This window comes from Vidua macroura, chromosome 16 (assembly GCF_024509145.1).
Source record: "Vidua macroura isolate BioBank_ID:100142 chromosome 16, ASM2450914v1, whole genome shotgun sequence".
Lineage (NCBI taxonomy): Eukaryota > Metazoa > Chordata > Aves > Passeriformes > Viduidae > Vidua > Vidua macroura.
Genome location: NC_071586.1, coordinates 1,914,361 through 1,934,967, shown reverse-complemented (window position 1 = coordinate 1,934,967; position 20,607 = coordinate 1,914,361). Strand labels below are relative to the sequence as shown.

Here is a 20,607-nt window from a genome sequence, read left to right as displayed (position 1 = left end):
TTTACCCGGACCGCCCCCCTGCACGAGGCCACGCCCTCTTCCTGCACCGGAGCGCACCAGGCCCCGCCCACCCACATACCGCTCAAGGTGCCCCGCCCCTGCTCGTGAGGCCCCGCCCACAAGCCAGGCCCCGCCCCCGCCCGGTGCAGGGCGCGCTGGGGCGCGGGGACAAGGCGGGCACCGAGCCTTGGGGTTCGGGGCAGTGCGGGGTGCGGGGCGCCACAGGGACGTGGGGCGCCCTGGGAATGCGGTGCGAGGGGATAAACGGGTATTGGACTGTACAGGGTGCCTTGGCGGGGCTGCCGGAGGGACGTGGGGTGCGCTGGGAGTGGGGGTTCGCTGGGATGAAGTGGGAGGGATAGGAGCTGTACTGGGGACTGGGGGTGCAGGAGGAGAGAGCACCAGGGGGTTCGGGGTGTATCGGGGATGGGAATGTCAGGGAGATGTGGGATGCGGGGGGAACGGGCATGCCAGAGGTGCACCCCAGAGGGACAGGGAGAAAACGGGGTTTAGAGGGATGTGGGGTGCATTAGGGATCAGGGTGGGAAATGGGGGTGCCGAGGGGATATGAGGGGCATTGAGGGTGTAGGCGTGAGCTGGAGTGTTACAGGGGTGCACAGGGGTGTGTGGGTGCACTGGGGGGCTTGGGGCACACTGCCGTGGGGGTGTGCATTTGGGGGGTGACGGGGAGATGTGGGGTCCAGGGGATTGGGGGTGCCAGAGGGATGTGGGTGCATGGGGGATGGGGAAGCAAGGGGATAACTGGGGGTCTGTGGGAGCCTTGTGGGTCAGGCTGCGGGGTGGGAACTGGGGGTGCCGAGAGGAAATGGGCTGCATTGGTGGTGTACAGATGCACTGGAGGGATATAGGGGTGCACAGGGGAGTAGGGGTGCAGGGGGTATGGGGGCCACTGCCATGGGGGTGCAGGGGAGGGTATGGTGGCCGTGCTGGGGCCGTCAGTGTAACCTGGGACCAGGGGCTTGTGCAGGGCTATAGCACCCCAAAACTGCTGCTGTCACCTGCAGGACCCCCTGCGTGCCGCTGTCCTGCCTGGCTCCCGTGCCCAGGGACACTGCTGGGTTTGGGGGTGCAGGCAGCCCTCCACCCCCGTGCCGGGGAGCTCCAAGCCCCAGCAATGCCACACTGTCCCGCAGCCCCGGGGACTCCCAAAACCCCTTCCAGGGCCACTTTGTGCCGTTTTGGGGTCAGAAAGGGGCGTTTCGGACAAAGCAGGGAGCGGAGGCGGCAGTTGGTGCAGCAGTTCCTTCCCGGCCGGTACAAAGGCAAAACAAACCGAAAGCGTGTCCGTGTCCGTGTCCGTGTCCGTGCCCATCCCGTGTCCGTGCCCATGTCCGTGTCCGTATCCATGCCCAATTCCTCCCACGGCTGCTGTGGCAGCGGGCAATGCCGCGGGGGGGTCACGGAGCCCCTCCCGCGCTGGGTCCCCGTGGGCACCCCAGCCCCGCGCCGGCTCGGTCCCATCTCGGCGCAGCCCAGGGGTCCCCCCGGTGCCCCGCTTGCCGCTGGCATCGAGGCGATGGCTTTTCAGCTGGAAGAGCGGTGGCGGTGGCAGTGTGTCCTGGGTGCCACGTCCTGTGGTCTCTCTGCGCTGCCGGTGTCGCCGCGGTGGCTCAGACCCGGCCCTGGTCCCCCGGGATGTCCCATCCCAGACGGATGGGTCGCTCCTCGGCGGTGGCATCACCCCACAGCCCCGCGGGGTGCAGTGGGGTCCCCAGGGCGGCGGGGGTGCTCGCCAGGGGAGCCCGGCTTCCGGGGCAGGACCCGGCCGGGGCGAAGCCGCGTGGAGGGGCTCAGTGGGGCTGTCACTTGTCACCGTCCCCCCGGGTACCCCGAAACCTGCCGTAGCACGAGACTGAAGCAAGCGAGCATGCGAGGGCGGCGGGCGGGCGGAGAGGGACATCCTATTCACCAGGAGAAAGTGCCCCAAAGGCGGGGCTGGGGGCTGCAGGGGACACGCAGCACGGGGAGGTGGGGGGTGAGCTCGGTGCCCCGCTCCAGGGGCCTGAGGGGACCCATCCAGCCTCCGCCGCCACCCAAAAATAAGCATCCTCCTCTGGCCCATCCCTGGGAGCATCCTTTGGTCCCCAGGAGCATCCTTGGTGGCGGGGCCGTGTGCCCGCTCGGCACCGGGGCGGGGGGAGCAGGATGCGGCCGGGGGGGGTCACACAGCGTCGCCTTCCCACTTTGGGCTTCCATGATGTCCGTTCGTCTGTCCGGAAGGGATTGGCAGGACACCGGGAGGAGCACGGGCGATGGCGGCGGCGTGGGGGGAATTTACATGGTACCCGGGGGGCTCCGGCCGGGGGCGACGCCTGCCCCCATCTCCCCCCGGAGCCCCGCGTCCCTCGGGGGCGTCGATGCGGGGGATGTCCGGGCTCGGTTGGAATCGGGGGCGTCTCTCGAATCCCCCAGCAGCCGGAGGGAGATGGGGTGGGCGATGGCGGCCGGGGTGGGCGCGGGGTGGGCCGGGTCCGGCGCTACTCGATCACCATGCAGCACGGGAGGTGCTGGGAGAAGTACTTGAAGAGCTCCGGGGTGGCCCCGGGGCAGTTGGTGAGTTCCAGCTCCTCCAGCTCCTGCAGCTGCACCAGCCCCGACAGCCCCGTGGTGGTCAGCAAGGGGCAGCCTGCAAGGGGACAGGGTGCACTGTCAGCCCAGAACCCCAAAAAATAGCATCCCAAAAAATAGCATCTCAAAGGCACTGGCATACCAAAACATCAAAATCCTCCCAGACATGACCAAAGGATCAAGACCTCAAAATCCCAGCACCTCAAAACTCACCACACCCAAAGGACAGAACCCAAAAAAACAGCATGCTAAAAAAAAATACCCCAAAACCCCTAGCAGTTCAAAAATCACTCAAAATATCAGCGTCCAAAGAATCCAGCACTCAAAAACGCACACAAAAATGCACACAAAAGCCAGTACTTTAAAGCACCAGCACCCCAAAATACCAAGACCATCGAAATTAGCACCCAAAAAAACCCCACTGGAACCCAGAAAACCAGCATGCTAAAGAATAGTGCTCCAAAACACCTGCACCCCAAGGTCAGCCTAAAAACGCAACATCTCAAAGCACCAGTATTAAAATAAAAAAAAAAAATTAAAGCATCCCAAAAAACAGTGCCCCGTAGAACAGCTCCTCAAAAACCAACACCCCAGAAAACTTGAATTACAAAAACAGCTCCCAAAACACCACCACCCCAAAAAACACAGCACCCCAAGAGCCCAGCCGTGCATCTTTCCCCACAGGCTGGGCTGGGTGCAGGTGCCTGCTGGCTTGGGGGGATGCTGGCTGTCCCCAGGGCTCTCTCTGTCCCCATGTCCTGTGCCTCCCCAGCCCTGTGGGGTCTCCGGTCCCTGGTAGGGGGTCAAGGTCTCACCAGCCAGTGAGAGGAGGCGCAGGCTGCCCATGCCCAGCAGGTGCTTCAGGCCAAAATCCTGCACCTGGAAAAGAAGATGGGATGGAGATGAGCAGGGGACAGTGGGGACAGCCACAGCACCAGGGCTCAGCATTGCCAAGCTTGGGTAGGGAACTGGTGCCAGGGCTGGGAACCTGAAGCTGGGTGCTGGGGCAGTGTGCTGGCCCTGTGATGGGACAGGCTGCAGGGAGCTGGGTGCTGGGGAGGGGAGCCTGAGCAGGATGTGGGATGTTGCAGCAGGATGCTGGGGCAGGATTCTGGGTGCAGGGCCAGGGTACTGGGTCTGGGCTGTGCAACAGGGAGCAGGGAGCCAGGGCAGGGAGCCTGCAGCAGGTACCGGCTCTGGGGATACTGGTGCTGGGGCAAGGATGCAGGGTCAGGGTGCCAGGGCTGAGTCCTGCTGAGCTCACAGGAGCTCTCTGCTTTCTGGCACCAAGTCTTGGGGTCTTCAGCCAGCCCCGGGAGCCCGCCCTGAGCTCATGGCCCATCCCCAGGGAGGTGCCACCATGCCCTCTCTGCCGTGCCGAGCCAGGACGGGCACAGCCATGTTCCACACCTACCTGGCAGCACCAGCGCAGGTAAAGGCTCCGCAGGGATGACATGGTGGACAGGTAGCTGAGGCCAGTGTCGGTGATCCGCACGCACCTGCCGGGACACGGGGTGTCAGGGCCAGCTGGTCACCCATGGGTGTCCCCAAACCATGGCCCCCATGCTGCACCCTCTGCTTCCAGCATGGCTCAGCATGGCACGGCTTGGCACAGCATGGTTTGTCATGGGGTGACATGGCACAGCACAGCTTGGCACGGCATGGCACGGCGTGGCATGCACGGCATGGCTCAGCATGGTATGGCATGACTTGGCATGGCTTGGCATAGCTTAGCATGGCATGGCATGGCCTGGCATGGCTCAACATGGCATGGCATGGCTTGGCATGGCACAGCACGGCTCAGCACAGCCCTTTACCTGTCAAGCACCAGCTCCTCCAGCTTGTGCAGGTCGCAGGCAATGTACTCCAGGGCCATGTCGGTGATGCGGGGGCACCAGGACAGGTCGAGGCTGCGCAGCTTCCGCAGGTTCTCAGCCACCAGCTCCACGCCGTCGTCCGTCACCTTGGAGCAGCCCGAGAGGCTGAGGACGCTCAGGTTGGGCAGGCTGTGGACCATGTTGACCACGCCATGGTTGGTGATCTCCCAGCAGGAGTTGAGGCGCAGGGTGTGGGTGGTGTAGCCCTGCTTGGCGGTGAAGTAGGCGAGCGCCGTGTCCGTCACGTGGTAGGCTTGCAGGTTGAGCTCGGTGAGGTTGGGCAGGAGCTGCGAGATGGCGGCGATGGCGTCGTCGGCCACGTTGATGCAGTCGCTGACGCTCAGCGCCGTGATGCGGGCGTTGAGGCTGGACCACAGCCCAGCCTCCGTGAAGTCGTTGCAGCCCGACAGCTCCAGCCGCACCACGCCCTGCATCTGCTCCAGCATCACCTGCCGAGGGGCAGGGGGTCAGGCCATGCCAGGCACTGCCACCCACCCTTGTGCGTCCTTGTGCCCCTGCCCCGGCTCGCTCTGCGTGGCTCTTCCCACTGCTCCCAGACTTGCCTGGGTCCAGTCTTCTCCCTGGGACCTCCTTGGCATGGGTTCAATGCCTGCCTTAGGACATGCTAGCATCAGTGGGGAATGGGAGGGGACAGGCAGGGACCCCTGGGTGCAGCCCCAGCACTGCCCCAGGTGCTGCTGGCAGGGTTGGGATTGATACCCGCTCCCAGCACAGGAACTGCTCAGGTGAGATGTGCCCACGGAGCAGCTGGTGCTGTGTTTGGCCATGGCACAGGGCAAGGATCTTAGTGGGGACCTTGCCTAGCCCCCTGAATTGCCCCAACTCTATCTGACCCTCAGCCCCTTGCTTAGGTGACCTCCTTGCTGGGGAGCAGCCAGCCAAGCAGGAATGTCCTGTTCCCAGAGCTTGTCACCCACTGCCACATCACCGCCCAGCAGCACAGCCACCTCACCTGGCCCTGTCTTCCTGGCAGCACCCACAGGCAGCAGGGATGAAACCCCAACAGTCCCCTGACCCTGCATGGGCTGCACCCATCCCACTGCCCAAGCCACAGGCAGGGCCTCCCCGTGCTGCCAGCACCTGTGGGGTGGCCATGCCACCTGCCTGCTCCTTCACTGTGACCACTGAAAGCTCTGCCCATGTGTGTGTCCCCAAGGCCACCAGGACTGACCCGCCACCAGCACATCTCAGCCACCCCGGTCACTTCAGCAGGGTCACCTACCTCCAACCCTGCATCTGTGATGGTCGACCTCTTAAGGCTCATGGACTTGACCCCCTTCTTGGAGAGGGGGTAGTTGTCAATGAACTCACAAATGTCCAGGTCAGAGACGCCCACGAGGCAGAAGCCGTCGAAGCCGCGGACGGCGAAGCCCTGCAGGCTGACGAACTCCTTCTCTCCACCAGGCAGGATGTTGTAGAGCTCTTTGGTGTGCAGGACGGGCGTCAAGCCCACCCAGAACTTGGGCTGGTAGAGCACCCGCCGCCATGCCTTGCACACCTGCGCCAGCACGCACTTCTCGCACGCCGAAAAGTACCAGAACAAGCGGTTAAGGATCTTCTCGTCCACGGCCAGCTGCCTTTCCGAGGGCGAGCCTGGCAGCCGCTCTGGAGAGGGCTGCTCCGAGCCTTCGCTCGTGTTCAGTCCCACCAAGGAAGCGCCAGGAGGAGAGGAGACGCTGGCCAGGGTGGCCAAGGAGAGCGGGGAGGCCAGGCTGGGGATGGGCAGGTCGCTGCGGTGGGCTAAGGCCGGGCTGAGGATGGCAGGCACGGAGGAAGGCTGGCACAGGCGGTTTTTCACGGCAGGGGTGCCTTTGGTGATGCTGGCGGAGCCGAGGCCGTTGGGTTGCGTGGGGATCTTCACCAGTCCATTGCGGGGCAAACATGGGGGCTTGGTGTCGCCGTTTCTCGGGTTCGACATCTTCCACAGGTCTCTCTGTAACACAGGGGTGTGGGATGAGGGCTGTGGGTCTGCTGGGGGGGATGGCCATGGCTGGGGGAGGTGGTGGCACCAGTGGAGGGGGAGATCCTGGGGGCCCTGAGCAGGGTGGCACATGGGACCAGGTGGTGCAGGGCTGCAGGACACAGCCACAGAGGGGACATGTCCGGGACACAGAGCAGGGTCCTCCCAGAAGCTGCATGGCCCTGGTGTCCCCTGTGATGAGGGATGGATGGGGATTTCTCCCTGGTCATTCACAGGGAGAATTCTGAGCCTAGAATCCAGCATGGCTGATGGCAGACAGAGAAGGAGCCACAGACTGGTTTGCATTGGAAGGGACCTCCAAGCCTGTCTCATTCCACATCCATGCCGTGGGCAGGGACACCTTCCACTGTCCCAGGTTGCTCCAGCCTGGCCTTGGACACTTCCAGGGATCCAGGGGCAGCCACAGCTGCTCTGGCACCCTGTGCCAGGTCCTGCCCACCCTGCCAGGGAACAATTCCTTCCCAATATCCCATCCACCCCTGCCCTCTGGCAGTGGAAGCTATTCCCTGTGTCCTGTCCCTCCATCCCTTGTCCCCAGTCCCTCTCCAGCTCTCCTGGAGCCCCTTTAGGCCCTGCAAGGGGCTCTGAGCTCTCCCTGGAGCCTTCTCTTCTCCAGGTGAACACCCCCAGCTCTCCCAGCCTGGCTCCAGAGCAGAGGGGCTCCAACCCCCAGTGCATTTTTGTGGAGGGGAGCGGGCAGAGACAGAGGAGCAGAGCTGCCTGTGCCCACCGTGCCAGCCAAGCACTCAGCAGTGAGCCTGTGCCAGCCGTAGCGCCGCCGATCTTTGTGGAGCCTCGAGGCAGCACCCGGCAAACCGGGCCAATAAATATTGCAGTGGCAGCAAGGCCGAGCTTCCCAACGGCCCCGCCGTGCCCGCCATCCATTATTCAACGCATTTCCCTCTATAAATATGGAGGTGAATTATTGATGGGGGCTCAGCCCCCTCCCCCTGCCCAGCCAGGGCCTGGCACAGGGCCCTGCCCGACTGCTGCCTGCCCTGCCCGCAGCCCGCGTGCCAATGCCATGCCAAACCCTGCCAAAAAAGCTGATCCTGGCAGCCCCTGGGGTCACTAGGAGCTGAAGCACGGGAATGCATAGAGCTTCCAGTGCATGGAGCAGGGCACAGGGAGCTGGCCCTGAAGCCCCAAGGGGTGGTTGGCACATCCATCCATCAGTGACAGGAGCTGAGGACCTTCTTGCCTGCCAGCTCTTCCCAGACCCGAGATTAAAGCAAGGGAATTATTATAGCTGCTTGATTTGGGATGGAGAACGTCAAGCCCTGGTGGAGGGGCCCTGAGAGAAGAGTAGCCTGCTCATGGCCAAGCTCCGTGGTCCCCGAGCCTGGAAGCAGGATGCAGCCCGGTCCCCCTGCTGCCCATCCCTTTCACTCTCACAGCATGCCCGGCCTCATCCAGCTCTCCTGGAGCAGCCAGGGAGGGAGCAGCCACCCCAAAAAGAGCTCAGAAGCGCAGTCAGATGCCGGTGGCACATCTGGAGAACGCGCGGGATGCACGGCACACGGCGCCTCCCGAGGACACCGTTCCGGGCGCAGCGGGGCCGTGGGACGGGGCTGGTGGGAGCTGCCGCAGCCTCTGCCGTGGTGCGAGCGGAGGTGCCGCAGACAGCCCGGCTCGGTGGCAGCGTCCCGCCGAGATCCAGCCTCCGGGGACGAGCCCAGCCCTGTGCAGACAGTCTGGCGCCGCTCCCGGCTCGGATGCAGCCGCTGCTGCCTCCGCTCACGCTGCCCGACAGCGCAGCTGGGCCGCCGATGCTTGGACATGTGTTAAATTCGCTTGAAAGCAGGAGAAGGGGAGGGGAGAGAAGAGAGAAACTTGAAACCAGCGGCTCGGTGCTTGGCAGCAATTAGGGAAGTAAACAGAACGTGCACCGGGGTGTCTCACAGAGCACCAATCCAAATAGACAATTAGCAGGTGGCGCGGAGAAGCTGTCCCTGCGGCACCGAGCCCGCAGCCAGAGCCGCTGGGAATGCTGGCTGGCCCCGGGGAGAGGGCAGGTGGTGGCAGAGGGGCAGCCCTGGGCCTCGGGAGCCCAAGGGGACAGTCACAGGAGGAGACAGATGCTGACAAGTCGCTGGACTCACATGCAGCCAGCAGGAGATTTTGGCACGGCATCCAAGCAGCTCGGAACTCGGCTGGTCCCTGAGCCGAGCTCAGGGAGGCTCAGGGGGGCTCAGGGGGGTTCAGGGGGGCTCAGGGGGTTCAGCAGCTTTCCTTGGAAAGCTGAGCCAGGACCACAGCCCAGGGAGCTCAGGCTGCCTGAACAGAGCACAGAAATCCCGAACCTTGAGTGAGTTGGAAGTCACTTCAAATTGAAAGATGAACAGAGAGTCGAGCCTCTGGGCACAGGAGGATCTGGGCAGCGGTGGGGGGAAGCCAGGCAGGCATTTCTCTCCGGGGAGATGAGCTGGGAAGAATTTGGGTGCTCCTACCACGCCTAGGCATGGAATTGTGCTTGGGGAAAGACCCCAGTGTGGAGAAGGTGGGCTGTGGGCACGGGCTGGGAGGGGAGTGGGTCCAATAGCTGCTGTCTCTGGCAGCAAGGGGCAGTGCTGGCATCTGCCCTCCTGTGCCACAGGAAAGACCCGGCCTGCAGCCCAGGGCTGAGGCCACATTGCTCTGATGTCCAAAGTGCAGCTCCCACAGCCCCTGGAGGTCAGAGCTGCTGAGTGCAGGGACACCCAGAGCTCACCCTGCGCCTCCCCAGACACTCCCACCCAGGGACAGCGGATGGACAGGCAAACCCAAAGCTGTCTGCCTTGGAGGTGTCAACATAGACCCTCCCACATATTCCAGCAGTTCCATGAACACCTCCATATGCTTTTTGGCCACTGCAAAGCAGCAGGAGAGCAGAGATTTGTCCCTTTCCCTTCTCCCTGTCGTCTCACTGTTTACAGATTGCATGACTGGACCAAGCACACCATCATCATCAGGATTGTTCAGCACTTGGTGCAACCATCCTTGCTCTGGGGTCCCACAGGATGGGCCCAGATTTGCAGCCCCCTCTGTCTCAGCCCCCCTTTTCTCTCTCACGGGGAAGCGTTTTCTAGCAGTGGAGTGCCAGCTCCCAGCCCAGTGAGAGAAAACCTGACAAAAGCAAAGGTCAAAGCCCTCCAGCCTCCCGGATCCACTCCAGGGTGCACATTTCACAGGATACGTCACTGACAGAGAGGTTTGGAGGGGTTTGTCACCCACGGTAAGTGATGATGCAGCGGTGGGGGGTGGATTTGACGCAGGGAGAGAGAAGAAAGCCAGGGTCTGAGAGCCTGTCACCACAAACATTGCACAGACAATGAGGATGCTGGGATGAACGGGATGGAAACTGCCAGGAAGGCAGAGCTTGCTCAACCTGTTGGCGAGTTTACTATCTCCACGTGGTAGTGAGGAGGGATGAGGGCCTTAAGACACGGGCAGGGCCATCAGCCACCCTGCTAGTGCATTGCCTGGGAGATCCCTGGCTCCTGGATCGGACAGTTATCCTGCTGCAGCAGGGATCGGGGCTGAGCTCTGGGACAGCCAGACCGGAGGCCAAGGGAGATCCCGGACTGTCCAGCGTGGGAGCCCCCGGGATCCCGGCCCTGATGGGTCAGCACCGCGGACAGCGGCCCCGGTCAGCACCGCGGACAGCGGCCCCGGTCAGCACCGCGGACAGCGGCCCCGCTCAGCACCGCGGACAGCGGCGCTCCGCAAGGACCCGCGCTCGTGTCCCCGCCAGCACGCGGCCCTGTCGCGCCGGGCCCTGGGAGGATCCACTCCTGCCGCACCAGGTCCTTGTAAGGGAACCTACATCCAGGGCTCTGTGAAGATCCAGTATTGCCCCAACAGATCCTCCAAAGAGATCCTACTACAAGCCAGCAGGCAGATCTGCTACTGCCCCAGCAGATCCCAGAGAGAATCCGTGACTGCCCCACAAAGTCCCCGTGAGACCCTGCTGTCACCCCAGCGGGTCCCTGCAGCCCCCACTGCTGCCCCCAGCCCGCCTCGGAGCCTTGTTATCGCCCTGCCAGGATCCAGAGCTGCTGCCGAAGGGTTTCAGGTGGCAGAGCCGTGCAGAGCGAGCAGCCATCGCTGCCTGCTCACACTCACACACCCACGGGGGGGTAGACACGCACACGGGGGGCCGCACAGCCCGCGGGGAGCGTGGGGGTGCCCTGGCACAAGCCGCGGCTCACACTCACACTCACACTCACACTCACACACTCACACACTCGCACACTCACACACTCACACACTCTCACATACACACTCACACTCACACTCTCACACACATTCATACACTCACTCACACACTCGCACACTCACACATTCACACACACTCACACATTCACATACTCACATCACACTCACAGTCACACACTCGCACTCACACTCTCACACTCTCACTCTCACACTCACATTCACACTCACATTCACACTCACACTCACACTCACACACGCGCAGCTGGAGCCGCCGCGTGCACGCGCGCCCGGGGTTGCATCAGCTGAATTCATTAGCCCGTCTATTTTTACTAATGCAGCAAATCAAGTTGCTCCACAGGCGGAGAAAACACACCCGACACGGAGTGCTGTGGCGGAGCACGCAGCCGAGCCTTTTGTCCGGCACTCCTGAAGGGATGAGCTTCCCGAGGCTCCCCCGGCCCCGCGCGGTGGCCCCGGCCGGCAGCGAGGCCAGGCGGGCTTTGCCCGGGGGCTGAAGCTGCCGCCCGAGCACATGGCAGCGATGAAGACATCCCGCCGCAGAGCTCCGCGGTGTGCAGCTGCCTCCGGCTCTGATCCCGCTGGATCGGAACATTGCCCGTGCTGTGAGCAGCGTGCCAGCACCCAGCCCCGAGGCTGGGTCTCTTCAGAGGGCTTGGGTCACCCCAGCAATGCAGAGGAGCCACTGAAGGCTCTGGAGGAGCCACTGGCTCCCCCGGAGATGGAGGGCAGTGGTTGTGTTTGGGTAGGGAGATGCTGTACCTGTCTGTGTGTGTGTGCACAGGTGGATTTGTGCTCCAGCCTTGGCACTCACATGGGTGAGCTGGGACAGAGGCTCGGAGCACAGCTCCAAACTCAGTGCTATCTTTTCCTTGCTGCACAATCCAGGAATTCAGGGTGGGGAAGGGCCTTGCCTCTCCACCTGGCCCTGGAGACCTGGTGTTTGTGTGATGGGAGCTGGGAAACTCCCTCCTGGGGCTGTCCTGAGAGCTCCTGGGGAGACCTAAGGGCTGAGAGCAGCTTTCCCGCTCCCTTGATAGCTCCCAACAGTGCCAAGGCGCTCATCCCACCTCGCAGTGGACAAAGAGGCTTAGGAGGGGCTGGGAAATGACTGGTTTGAGTCCCATTGCTGGGGGCTGCTCTCAGTGCCCGGCAAGCTGGTGAATCCAGCTGGGAATTGCAGCTCATGGCCAAGCAGAGGAGCTGTCATGATAGGAACCCCCAGCACTGCAATCTCTCAGGTCCCACAGCCTTCCCAAAGGTCAGGCTCAGGCTTTGCAGGGTCAGCCCCATCCCCAGGTTGGTGGGAAAAGCTGGCTGAGGTGCCAGCACCGAGCTCTGCTCAGGTCCCCACCGCTTTGGGCTTTGCTGAGAGAACTGGGAGCACTGGGAGCACTGGGAGATGCAGCTCCTGTCCCCCAGCCCTCAGCATGGGGGAGGCAGACCTCCAGCCCCAAGCCTGGCCAAGCGAAACTTCCTCCCAACAGGGTTCCCTCTGACCACCAAGCCCCTCCTGCAGCAGCTTTCAGCTTCTCTGCTAAACCCCCTTCTCCCAGAGACAGCAAATTCTGACATCTCTCCTTTTTCCAGGCAGCCCCTTGTCCCCTTGGGAGGAATTCCCCACTCAAAAGGAGTACAGGAGGGACAGGTCTAGGGCAGAGCTGGACCCCTGCTCCCTTCCCTTCCAGCCTCCTCCAGAGATCTTCACTCTCACACCATGGAAGGATGTTTGTGCTTAAGCCAAGCTTGCTCCCCACTGACCGAGGCAAGGAGAAGAGGGAGCAGCTCCTTGTGTGCTGGATCCTACCCAGCCTGGCCTCCTCTCACTACAAGCCCAGTCAGAGCCCAATAACAGCTCCCAGTGTGCCCCAAGCCCTTCCCTCTGCCCCTCCTGGGCCCAGGAAGGGGTGAAATGCAAGATCCCCTGAGGAGCCAGGAGAGCTTTCTCCAAGCGCAGGATGTGGATGTGCTCCTCAGGTGCTGCTGGGACTTGTGCCTCCCCAAACCCTTCATCCCTCCAGACACAGTGACAGCCACACAAGCACTGATGCCCCTTTGCCCCTGGGTTCTGGGGTCTGGCTGGGAGCTGGGGTTGGGGTAAAGCAGGGGCCCTTGGCATGAGGCTGGTGGGACACCAGGCCAGGCAGTGTCCAGCCATGGCACTCCTTGATTAGGTGCGCTGTGGGTGCTAAATGTCAGCACAGGCTCCAAAAACCATCAGGCACCATCCTGATCCTGCTCCCAGCACAAGCGCCTGGCCTCCCGCTTCCCTTGTCCAAGAGCTGGGCAGGGATCACCCCCCCAGCAGGGAGAAACCCTGGAGAAACAGCTTCTGCTGGACTGTGCCCTCCCCAAACACTCTCCTCTTCAGCCCTGAGCTCCTCCCATGAGCTGCCAGCCCTGGAGCACCCAGCACACGTGGCTGGTCCCCGTGGCAGGTGGGCAGAGGTTGGGAGGGGGTGGGATGCTGCCAAGGAGCTCTGCTCGCCTGCACACCCAATCCTGCTCCCTCCCACACCAGCAGCACCCACTCGCCTCCCAAATTCCCTCTCCCCTCTCCGGGTGCGGCTTCTTCTGCACAGGCACTGCTGGGAGCAGTAGGAGATCGGAGATGGGGACACAGCCACAGGCAGGACGATGTGGCTTTGCCATGGAGCTGCCAGATGCTGAGCTAGGCAGAGCTTAAATCTGCAGAGCAGAGGGGCAGGATCCAACCTCCAAACTCAAAGTGCTCCCACTCCAGTTGTCCTTCTGTCTGGCCACCTCCCCACAGGATGGTCAACATGGCTGTGACCCCACTGGAGGGGACAAGGGAATCCTTTCCCCACTCTCACCTTACCCTGGCCCAAGTGAGGGTCACTCCTTCCCCAGGACTCTGGGGAGGCAGGAGGGTCCCACTGCCAGGGGTGCTTGTCCTGCTGCTCCCCTTTGCCGTGGAGCTGCTGGCACGGGGAGGGGAGCAGGCAAAGGGATCGATGTGGGGGAAGCCAGTTCGGGGAAAAATAGATATCTAGCTCATTAAAAATGGATGCTTGAGAGAGTCCTCCCCACTCCAAAGCCACCTCCCTCCCTCTTCCTGGTAGCCGGAGTGAAATCAGCACCCAGCTTCCAGAGGAGGGGAGATGCCAGCATGGCACGGTGCTCGCTCTGTGCCCGCTGCGCCCAGCCTGCTGCATGCTAAGCCCCTCGGGGTGCTGTGCAGGGGCCCCGAGACCCCCCAGACCCTGGGCAGAGGGTGGGCATGGAGAGGGTCTGCCAGGAGAATCTGCGCTGCAGGAACTGCCACGCTCCGGCCTTCCCTGCCCAGGCACTGCCACGTCCCACCAGCACCAGCAGATGCTTGAGAGTCAGAGCTACCTCAGCCCAGTACCTCAACCCCATGGCACCCCTGGACCCCCACATGGCCAAGATCTTGGCGGTATCTAGCTGGTTGCTGCCAGAACCCCGTGCCTCAGTTTCCCCCAGCCATGCTCAGCCCCAGCCATTCCATGGGGTCGACTCTGCCTGGTCCCCAACCCCATGTACTGATCCCTCTGCCCGTCCCCATCTTCTGCCCCACCAAAACAAACTCCATGTTCCCATCGTGGACTGATGGGAGATCCATGGCCCCATGCTGGTCTGCAGGACCCTGCTGTGGAGCTCAGCCCCCTCGGCCCCATCCCAGCCAGGGCCTTCCCCTTCCTCCATCCCTGGGCTCTGGGAATGGGGGAGGCTGTCCCTGTCCCCCCATCCCTTGGCTGGTGTCACCCTGTGTCCACAGAAAGCCACACCGAGGTTTTGGGGTGTTTGGGTGTTTGAATGCAGCGTTGGGGATGCCAGTGGTGCCACCAGGGAGGACAAGAAGAATTTTAGAGGCAGGCAGCAGAGGTGGAAGGGGGCAAGCATCAGCCCCACACTGGGGCGACCGTGTCCTTACAGCGATATCCCTTTACACCTCCATCCCAGAGCAGCCCTGCATCCCGCGGGATCCACCTGATCCCCCCTTTTCCCTGCCTTTACCCACCCGCTGATGCCCGGCCATGCTGGGGCGGGGGGGGGACACACAACACATCGCCTCACCCCCCACATCCCCCCCTCCCCAAACCAAGGGGGCGGAGGGGGCAGCATCACTGGGGCGGGGGAGGGTCACACCGACCACCATCCTCTGCTGAGCTACCGGGAGGCGGGGGCGGAGGGGGGGCCACCGGACCGGGAGCCCCGGGGCCGGGCCGGCTCCGCTGCCGTTATATAACGCGGCTCCATGATGCGGGATGCGGCTGGGGGTGGCTGCGGTGCCGGTGCCGGTGCCGGTATCGGTACCGGTGGAACAGGCACCGGCACCGACCCCGGCATCGGCATCGACCCCGGCACCGGCTTTGTGTCGTAAAGGGTTTTCCCGAGCGGCTCTTACCTCCAGCCCTGTCTCCCGAAGCTCATGCCATGCCTTGTGCCCGTCTTCTTTCGGCTGCAGCAAAAAATCCCACCAGGAAGAAAACGGCGAATAATCCCCCCAAAAATCCCCGTTGGCAAAGGGGCCGGATCCCGCCCGGCCCCCGCCCCAACCCCGCGAAACAACAGGAAAAATAAGCGGGGAGTGGAGGGGGGGAATGGGGCCGGATCCGGATCCGGGGGGATGGAGAAGGGGGGCCCTGCTGCCAGCCAGCCCAGGGAGCTGGGAGCACACGCACACGCGCGTTTGCACACACGCACACGCGTGTCACCAGCGGAGGCTGTTAAAGGGACACGGTCACCGGCAGCGATAATGGAGCGCGCTGGGAAAGCACCGGCAGCGGCACCGGGAGAGGCGAGGTGAGGGTGCGGGACACGGGGAATGGTGCGGGGGGGTACGGGCAGGGCTGGGCTGGCAGCTGGGTGTGCAGGGAGAGAGGGGTGGTGGGTGGGGGAATGCAGGGGTGGAAGGATGGGGGATGGAGGGAGGGATGGAAGGATGGAGGGGGGATGGAGAGGTGGAAGGATCGAAGGAGGGATGGAAAAAATGGAGGGAAGAATGGAGAGATGCAGGGAGGGCTGGAGGGAGAAATGGAGGGGTGGAAGGATGAATGAAGAGGTGGAGGGATGGAGGGAAGCATGGAGAGATAAGGATGGAGGGGTTGGAGAGGATGGAGGAATGAAGAAATGGAGGGAAGAATGGTGAGAGGAAGGGATGGAGGGTTGGAAGAAGAAATGGAGGCATGGTTGGAGGGATTGAGGGAGGGATGGAGGGATGGGGTGGATGGAGAAATGAAGGGAGGGAGGGTTGGAAAGCTGAATGGAGGGATGGATGGAAGGCTGGAAGGACAGACGGATGCTTGCTCTGGCTCTCTCCCCACCAGGGCATGGCATGCTGGAGATCCTGGTGCAGATCCTGCTGCAGACCCCGCTCACCCCGGCAGCCACCTCAGGCTCTGCTGACAGCCCCTGGGGCACAGCACTCCCAGGGGCAGCAGGCACCCAGGCCAGGCTGTGCCCACATGCTGGGGGGAATCACCTGCCCAAGCCACGTCTGGCACTGCGACCTGCTGGGGTTGTCCCACTGCTGTCCCCCATGTCCCAGCACCCCCAGCTCAGCACCCACCCAGCCCCCCCAGCTTGGGCCCAGCTTCACCACTGCTCTCCAGACTGGAGAGCAGCCACATTTAACCCTGTCCCCTCTGCCTTCCCCTGGCACGGCCCCATGTGAGCAGCAGGTTGGGCTCGGCCGCGGTGCCCGGCTGGCCCTGGGGAGGCTGAGGGAGCTGCCTGCCTCCAGCTTCCATTATTTATAAGGCAGGTTGGGTTTCACATTGGCAGCTGGGAGGGGGCTCGGGGGAGGAAACTGTGTACACACACTCACACTCACACTCACACTCACATCCTCAGCACACCCTGCTGAGTGGGTGACAAATGCTGGAGGGGACAGTGACTGCAGGGCCATGTGGATCCACGGCCTCATCCAGGTGCCACGTGTTTCCCCATTGCCTGAGGAACTGCAGGTCTTTCCCCCACAATCTCTTGTGTCCCTTGTCCCCCCAGCAGTGCCCTGTCCCTTGTGGTGCCTGCTCCCCAAGGAGGTGCTCCAGGGGAATAGACCAGCAGCAGCCTGGGAGCAAAGGCTGTGGTGCAGCCCTTGGGGACGCACTCTGCACCCAGAGCAGGCCAAGTGCCACTGGGGCTGGCAGGCACTGGGAGGCAGTGGGGCCCTGCGTGGTCCCTGATGTCCCCTTGGTCCTGGCACAGGCCCGTTGTCACTAACCCCTGCCACCTCCAGGACTCAGAGGGGACGAATTGTTGTGGCCCCATGTCCTGAGGACATTTTCATGCCAAGAAAGCTGAAAACTCCTTCAACAGGACTCGTTTCTGGGCAAGAGGAGACTCCACGTGTGTCTGTGTCCCTGAGGAAGGGGACACGGCTGGGGTGCCACCAGTCCAGGGGGTACCCACACCCTGGGTGCCTGATGTGGGGTGCTGGTCACCCCACTTCACCCTGCAGCCACAGGTCACCATCACAAGCCTCCTGAGCCCCCTTGCTCCACAAGGCCTGTCCCTCCTGAGTGCCAGGAGGGTGGTGGCCAGTGTCCCCACACTCAGGCCAGGCCAGCAGCCGAGAGCCAAGTGACATGGCTCCCGCAGCCCTCTACTCCCCTGCCTTTGCAGCGCCCCGGGGATGCTGGAGCTCGCACCCAGCCTGTCCCCACGGCGCCGGGAGCCCGGGCCGAGCCTTCCCAGTGCAGCTGGAGCATCGCGGGTCCGGCAGGAGCAGCGGTGGCCGCGCTGGACCGCAGTGCGCCGGGGGGGCCGTCGCCGCAGCAACCGCCGTCGCCTAGCGCCGCTGTCTCCCGGTAACCCGTCGCCTAGCAATGGGGGATTTTTCACAGCTCGGGATGAAGAGTTGAAAGTTATTTTTAGCCCGGGCTGCGAATCAATAGGCAGCTCCATTCGCTGCCCCACAGGATGCACGCACGGGCCCCACGGTGGCGGGGGGAGCAGGGGGGTCTGTCCAGCCTGGGGTCACCGCGCTGCCACCCCTGGGCTCAGCCCCTTCCGTGCTGACCCCACAGGGCTCAGAGCTCTTTCCGGCCAAGGATCTGATTCCCCTTCAGGTTCCCCCCATGCAGGCCACGTGCGGGTGAGGGTGGGCGAGGACGTGGCGGCTTTCAGGCTTCTGTGGGGGTCCTCACAGAGAGATGGGGATGGCCACACTGCGGCCGTGACCATTGGACCCTGTTCTCACTCTGGGGACCCTCATCTTATTGTGGGGACTCTCAATCAGCCATGAGGACTCTCCTCCAGCTGCTGGGAGCCTCATCCTTTCCTGGGAACCTTCTCTCACTAGTGGGGACCCCCACCTTGCCATGCTGACCCCACCTTGCTATGGGACCCTCAGCTTACCATGGTGACCCCTCCTTGCCATGGGATCCCCTCCTTTCCATGTGGACCCCTGCTTTGACACGTGGACCCCATCTTTGCTTCGGGGATCCCCACCTTGCCGTTGGGGACCCTTGCCCTGCCTTGAGGACCCTCGCCCGTGCATCCCCTCCTGACAGGCTCCCTGAGCTCCCCAAGCCTTCCCAGGGCACATTCCCACTCTCGGCGACACCAGCCTGGGGGTCTGGGTGAGAGGGGACACTGAGAGGGGACAGAGCCAGCTGGCTCCCATGGAGAGGAGCTGCGGTTGTCCCTGCATGTCCCCAGGCATGGGCTGGCAGCTGAGCTGAGGCTCCTGAGCTATTTTTTAAAGACAAGGTGGGTGCCTCCCACAGCCGCAGCTCCTTCGGGTGCTCGGTGGGGTGGGAGAGCTCCCCACGCAGCCTGGGGGGATGGGAAGCTGCATGGGGACAGGCTGGGGACCCCCAGCCCCTGAGCAGCCCTCCAAGGTCCCAGCTGTCCCAAATGTCCCTTTTGCCTTTCCAGGAGGGCCTGGAGTGTTCCTGCCCACGCCATCACCCACTCATGGCACAGTGTGGAGGGTGCCTAGAGCCACCCCACAAGGACATTTTGTGGGCAGTGTGGATGTCCCAGGGACCTACCAGAAACTCCAGGAGTGGTGAGGGGAGCTGCCCAGGATTTGGGGTGACCCAAAGGAAGAGACAGTATCGTCAAAATCCAAAGGAAGCTCCTGGATGGAGCACAGAGTGCTCCGCGAGTGGCAGATGGGTCTGGGACAGAGCAATCCTGGATGAGTCACAACGGATCCAGAGGGGACATGGAAATGCTCATGGGGCTGGAAGAAGCTGTCTTGTGGGGAAAGGCTGGGAGAGCTGGGGCCATCCAGCCTGGAGGAAACCTTCTGGCATTCTGGTGATACCTAAGGGATCTTGGAAGGGTGACAGAGAGAGGCTTTCACCAGGAACTGTAGAGACAGAAGAAGGGGAAGCAGTTTTCAGCTGGAAGAGGGTGCGTTTAGATCGGATAAAAGGAGGAAAGGCGTTGTGGGGGAGACAGTGAGAAGCTGGAGGAACTGTGGGCGCCCCACGGAGCTGGAGCAGCCCGGCCCGGTGTGAGATATCCCCGTCCAGGGCAGGGGTGGCACCGGCTGCTCTTCGGAGGTCCCGCTGGACGAGTTGAAGCTCTGCTCCCCGGCGGGACGTGCTTTTCCCCAGCCCCACCCGAGTCCCCCGGATTCCCTCGCCCGGGGGTGGCGGCTCCCGGCCGCCGTGCCCGCGGTCACCAGAGGGCACTGCGAGCCCGAGCATCCCGGAGCGGCCCCAGGGCTCCGGGGCCAAGCGGACACGCACCAGGGGCCGGCGGCGCCGGGGAGCTCCCGGGGGCGGCCGGCACTCGGACCCCCCCACTCCTCCCCAGTCCCACGGGGACAACACCCTGCTCCAGCCAGGGACAAGGAGGGGGTGGCCAGGGGACACGGTGGCGCTGGGGACGCAGTCAGGGGACGGCCACCAGACAGAGCTCTGGGCACGGCTGGCTCCTCGGTGGGTGCCCGGAGGTGCTCAGCTCCATGGGCTGGTCCGGAGGTCTGAGGCGATTGCGGGGTGCTGCGGGAGCCGTGCCCGGTCCCGGTTCAGCCCCCGCTACGGTGGCTGCTCCAAATGGGGCTCTGGGACCCCCCGATGGCCGTGCCCCGAGTGCGGGGGTGCCCCATACCGTGTGGAGGGAGGGAAGCCAGGGCTGGTGGTGCAGCTGGTGCCGGGGTTTCTCCAGTAACACCCAGTTAAGGTGGGTCGGGGGCTGTGGAGGGGACCAGGGGTGCAGCCTCACCCCGGGGCGCTGCCATTAGGGCAGACACTGCCATGTGCCTGCGGGGCTGGTGGCACTGTGTCCCAGCTCCCTGCATCCCGGGGTGTCCCAAGGGAACATCCCCGCAGGGTGCTGAGCACACCGCTGGGCCGGGGATCAGTCTCGGTGGGGAGAGGTCCTTGCGTGGGGACACCAGTGCCTGGTATCACCCTGCCTCTGGTGCCACGCCTCCCCTGGTGCCACCTCGCCCCTGGCACCTGGCCAAAGCCATTGGTGGGGTCCCGGGTTGGCTTTCCTGCCTGCCCAACTGCGAGCCCAGCCGGTTCCACTTCCTCAATGTGTCACCGGCTCGGCCCTGGCACCGTGTCCCCGCCATGCCGGGGTCGCTGTGACGCTCTCACATGATGGGGCACATCCAGACCCTCGACCCAGCCACCCTCTGCCAAACCCCACATGGCGGCTGTGGGCTCAGCACGAGGGCCAGCGGGCAGAGAATCGCCCACCCGACCCCCAGCCCAGCCCCCCGACACCCCGACATCCCCACCCGCTCCACCTTAACCCACTGCCCCTCCGGCCCCTCATTTTCCACGGATTCCAGCAGCATGACTTCTTTCAGCATCATTTCATGGCCGGAGGGCTGTGAATCCTCCTCTCCCTGCCTGCCTCCCCCCTCCCCTTCCCCCCTTCCCCTCTTTCTTCCCACCATCCCAATTTACAATCCCTCATTTCCATTCCGCTCCACCCTCTGGCCGGGGACTTTGTTCCCGGCCTGTA

General features: G+C 63.4%; 1 protein-coding gene across 2 annotated transcripts; it reads right to left on the bottom strand.

Moving 5' to 3' along the window:
- Positions 1-1,234: 1,234 nt before the first annotated feature.
- Positions 1,235-16,278, bottom strand: FBXL16 (F-box and leucine rich repeat protein 16). Of its 2 annotated transcripts, XM_053992135.1 has the most exons (7): positions 15,993-16,278; positions 15,074-15,127; positions 5,710-6,420; positions 4,407-4,915; positions 4,004-4,088; positions 3,405-3,468; positions 1,235-2,647 (listed from the first exon to the last, which is right to left on the bottom strand). In XM_053992135.1, exons 3-7 carry the CDS (start codon positions 6,403-6,405, stop codon positions 2,499-2,501), a joined length of 1,503 nt encoding a protein of 500 aa, XP_053848110.1. In that variant the 5' UTR covers positions 6,406-6,420; positions 15,074-15,127; positions 15,993-16,278; the 3' UTR covers positions 1,235-2,498. The 2 variants fall into 2 exon arrangements, with proteins under 2 accessions (XP_053848110.1, XP_053848111.1); XM_053992136.1 differs by lacking the exon at positions 15,993-16,278 and having other exon boundaries at positions 15,074-15,371.
- Between the last annotated feature and the right edge of the window lie 4,329 nt (positions 16,279-20,607).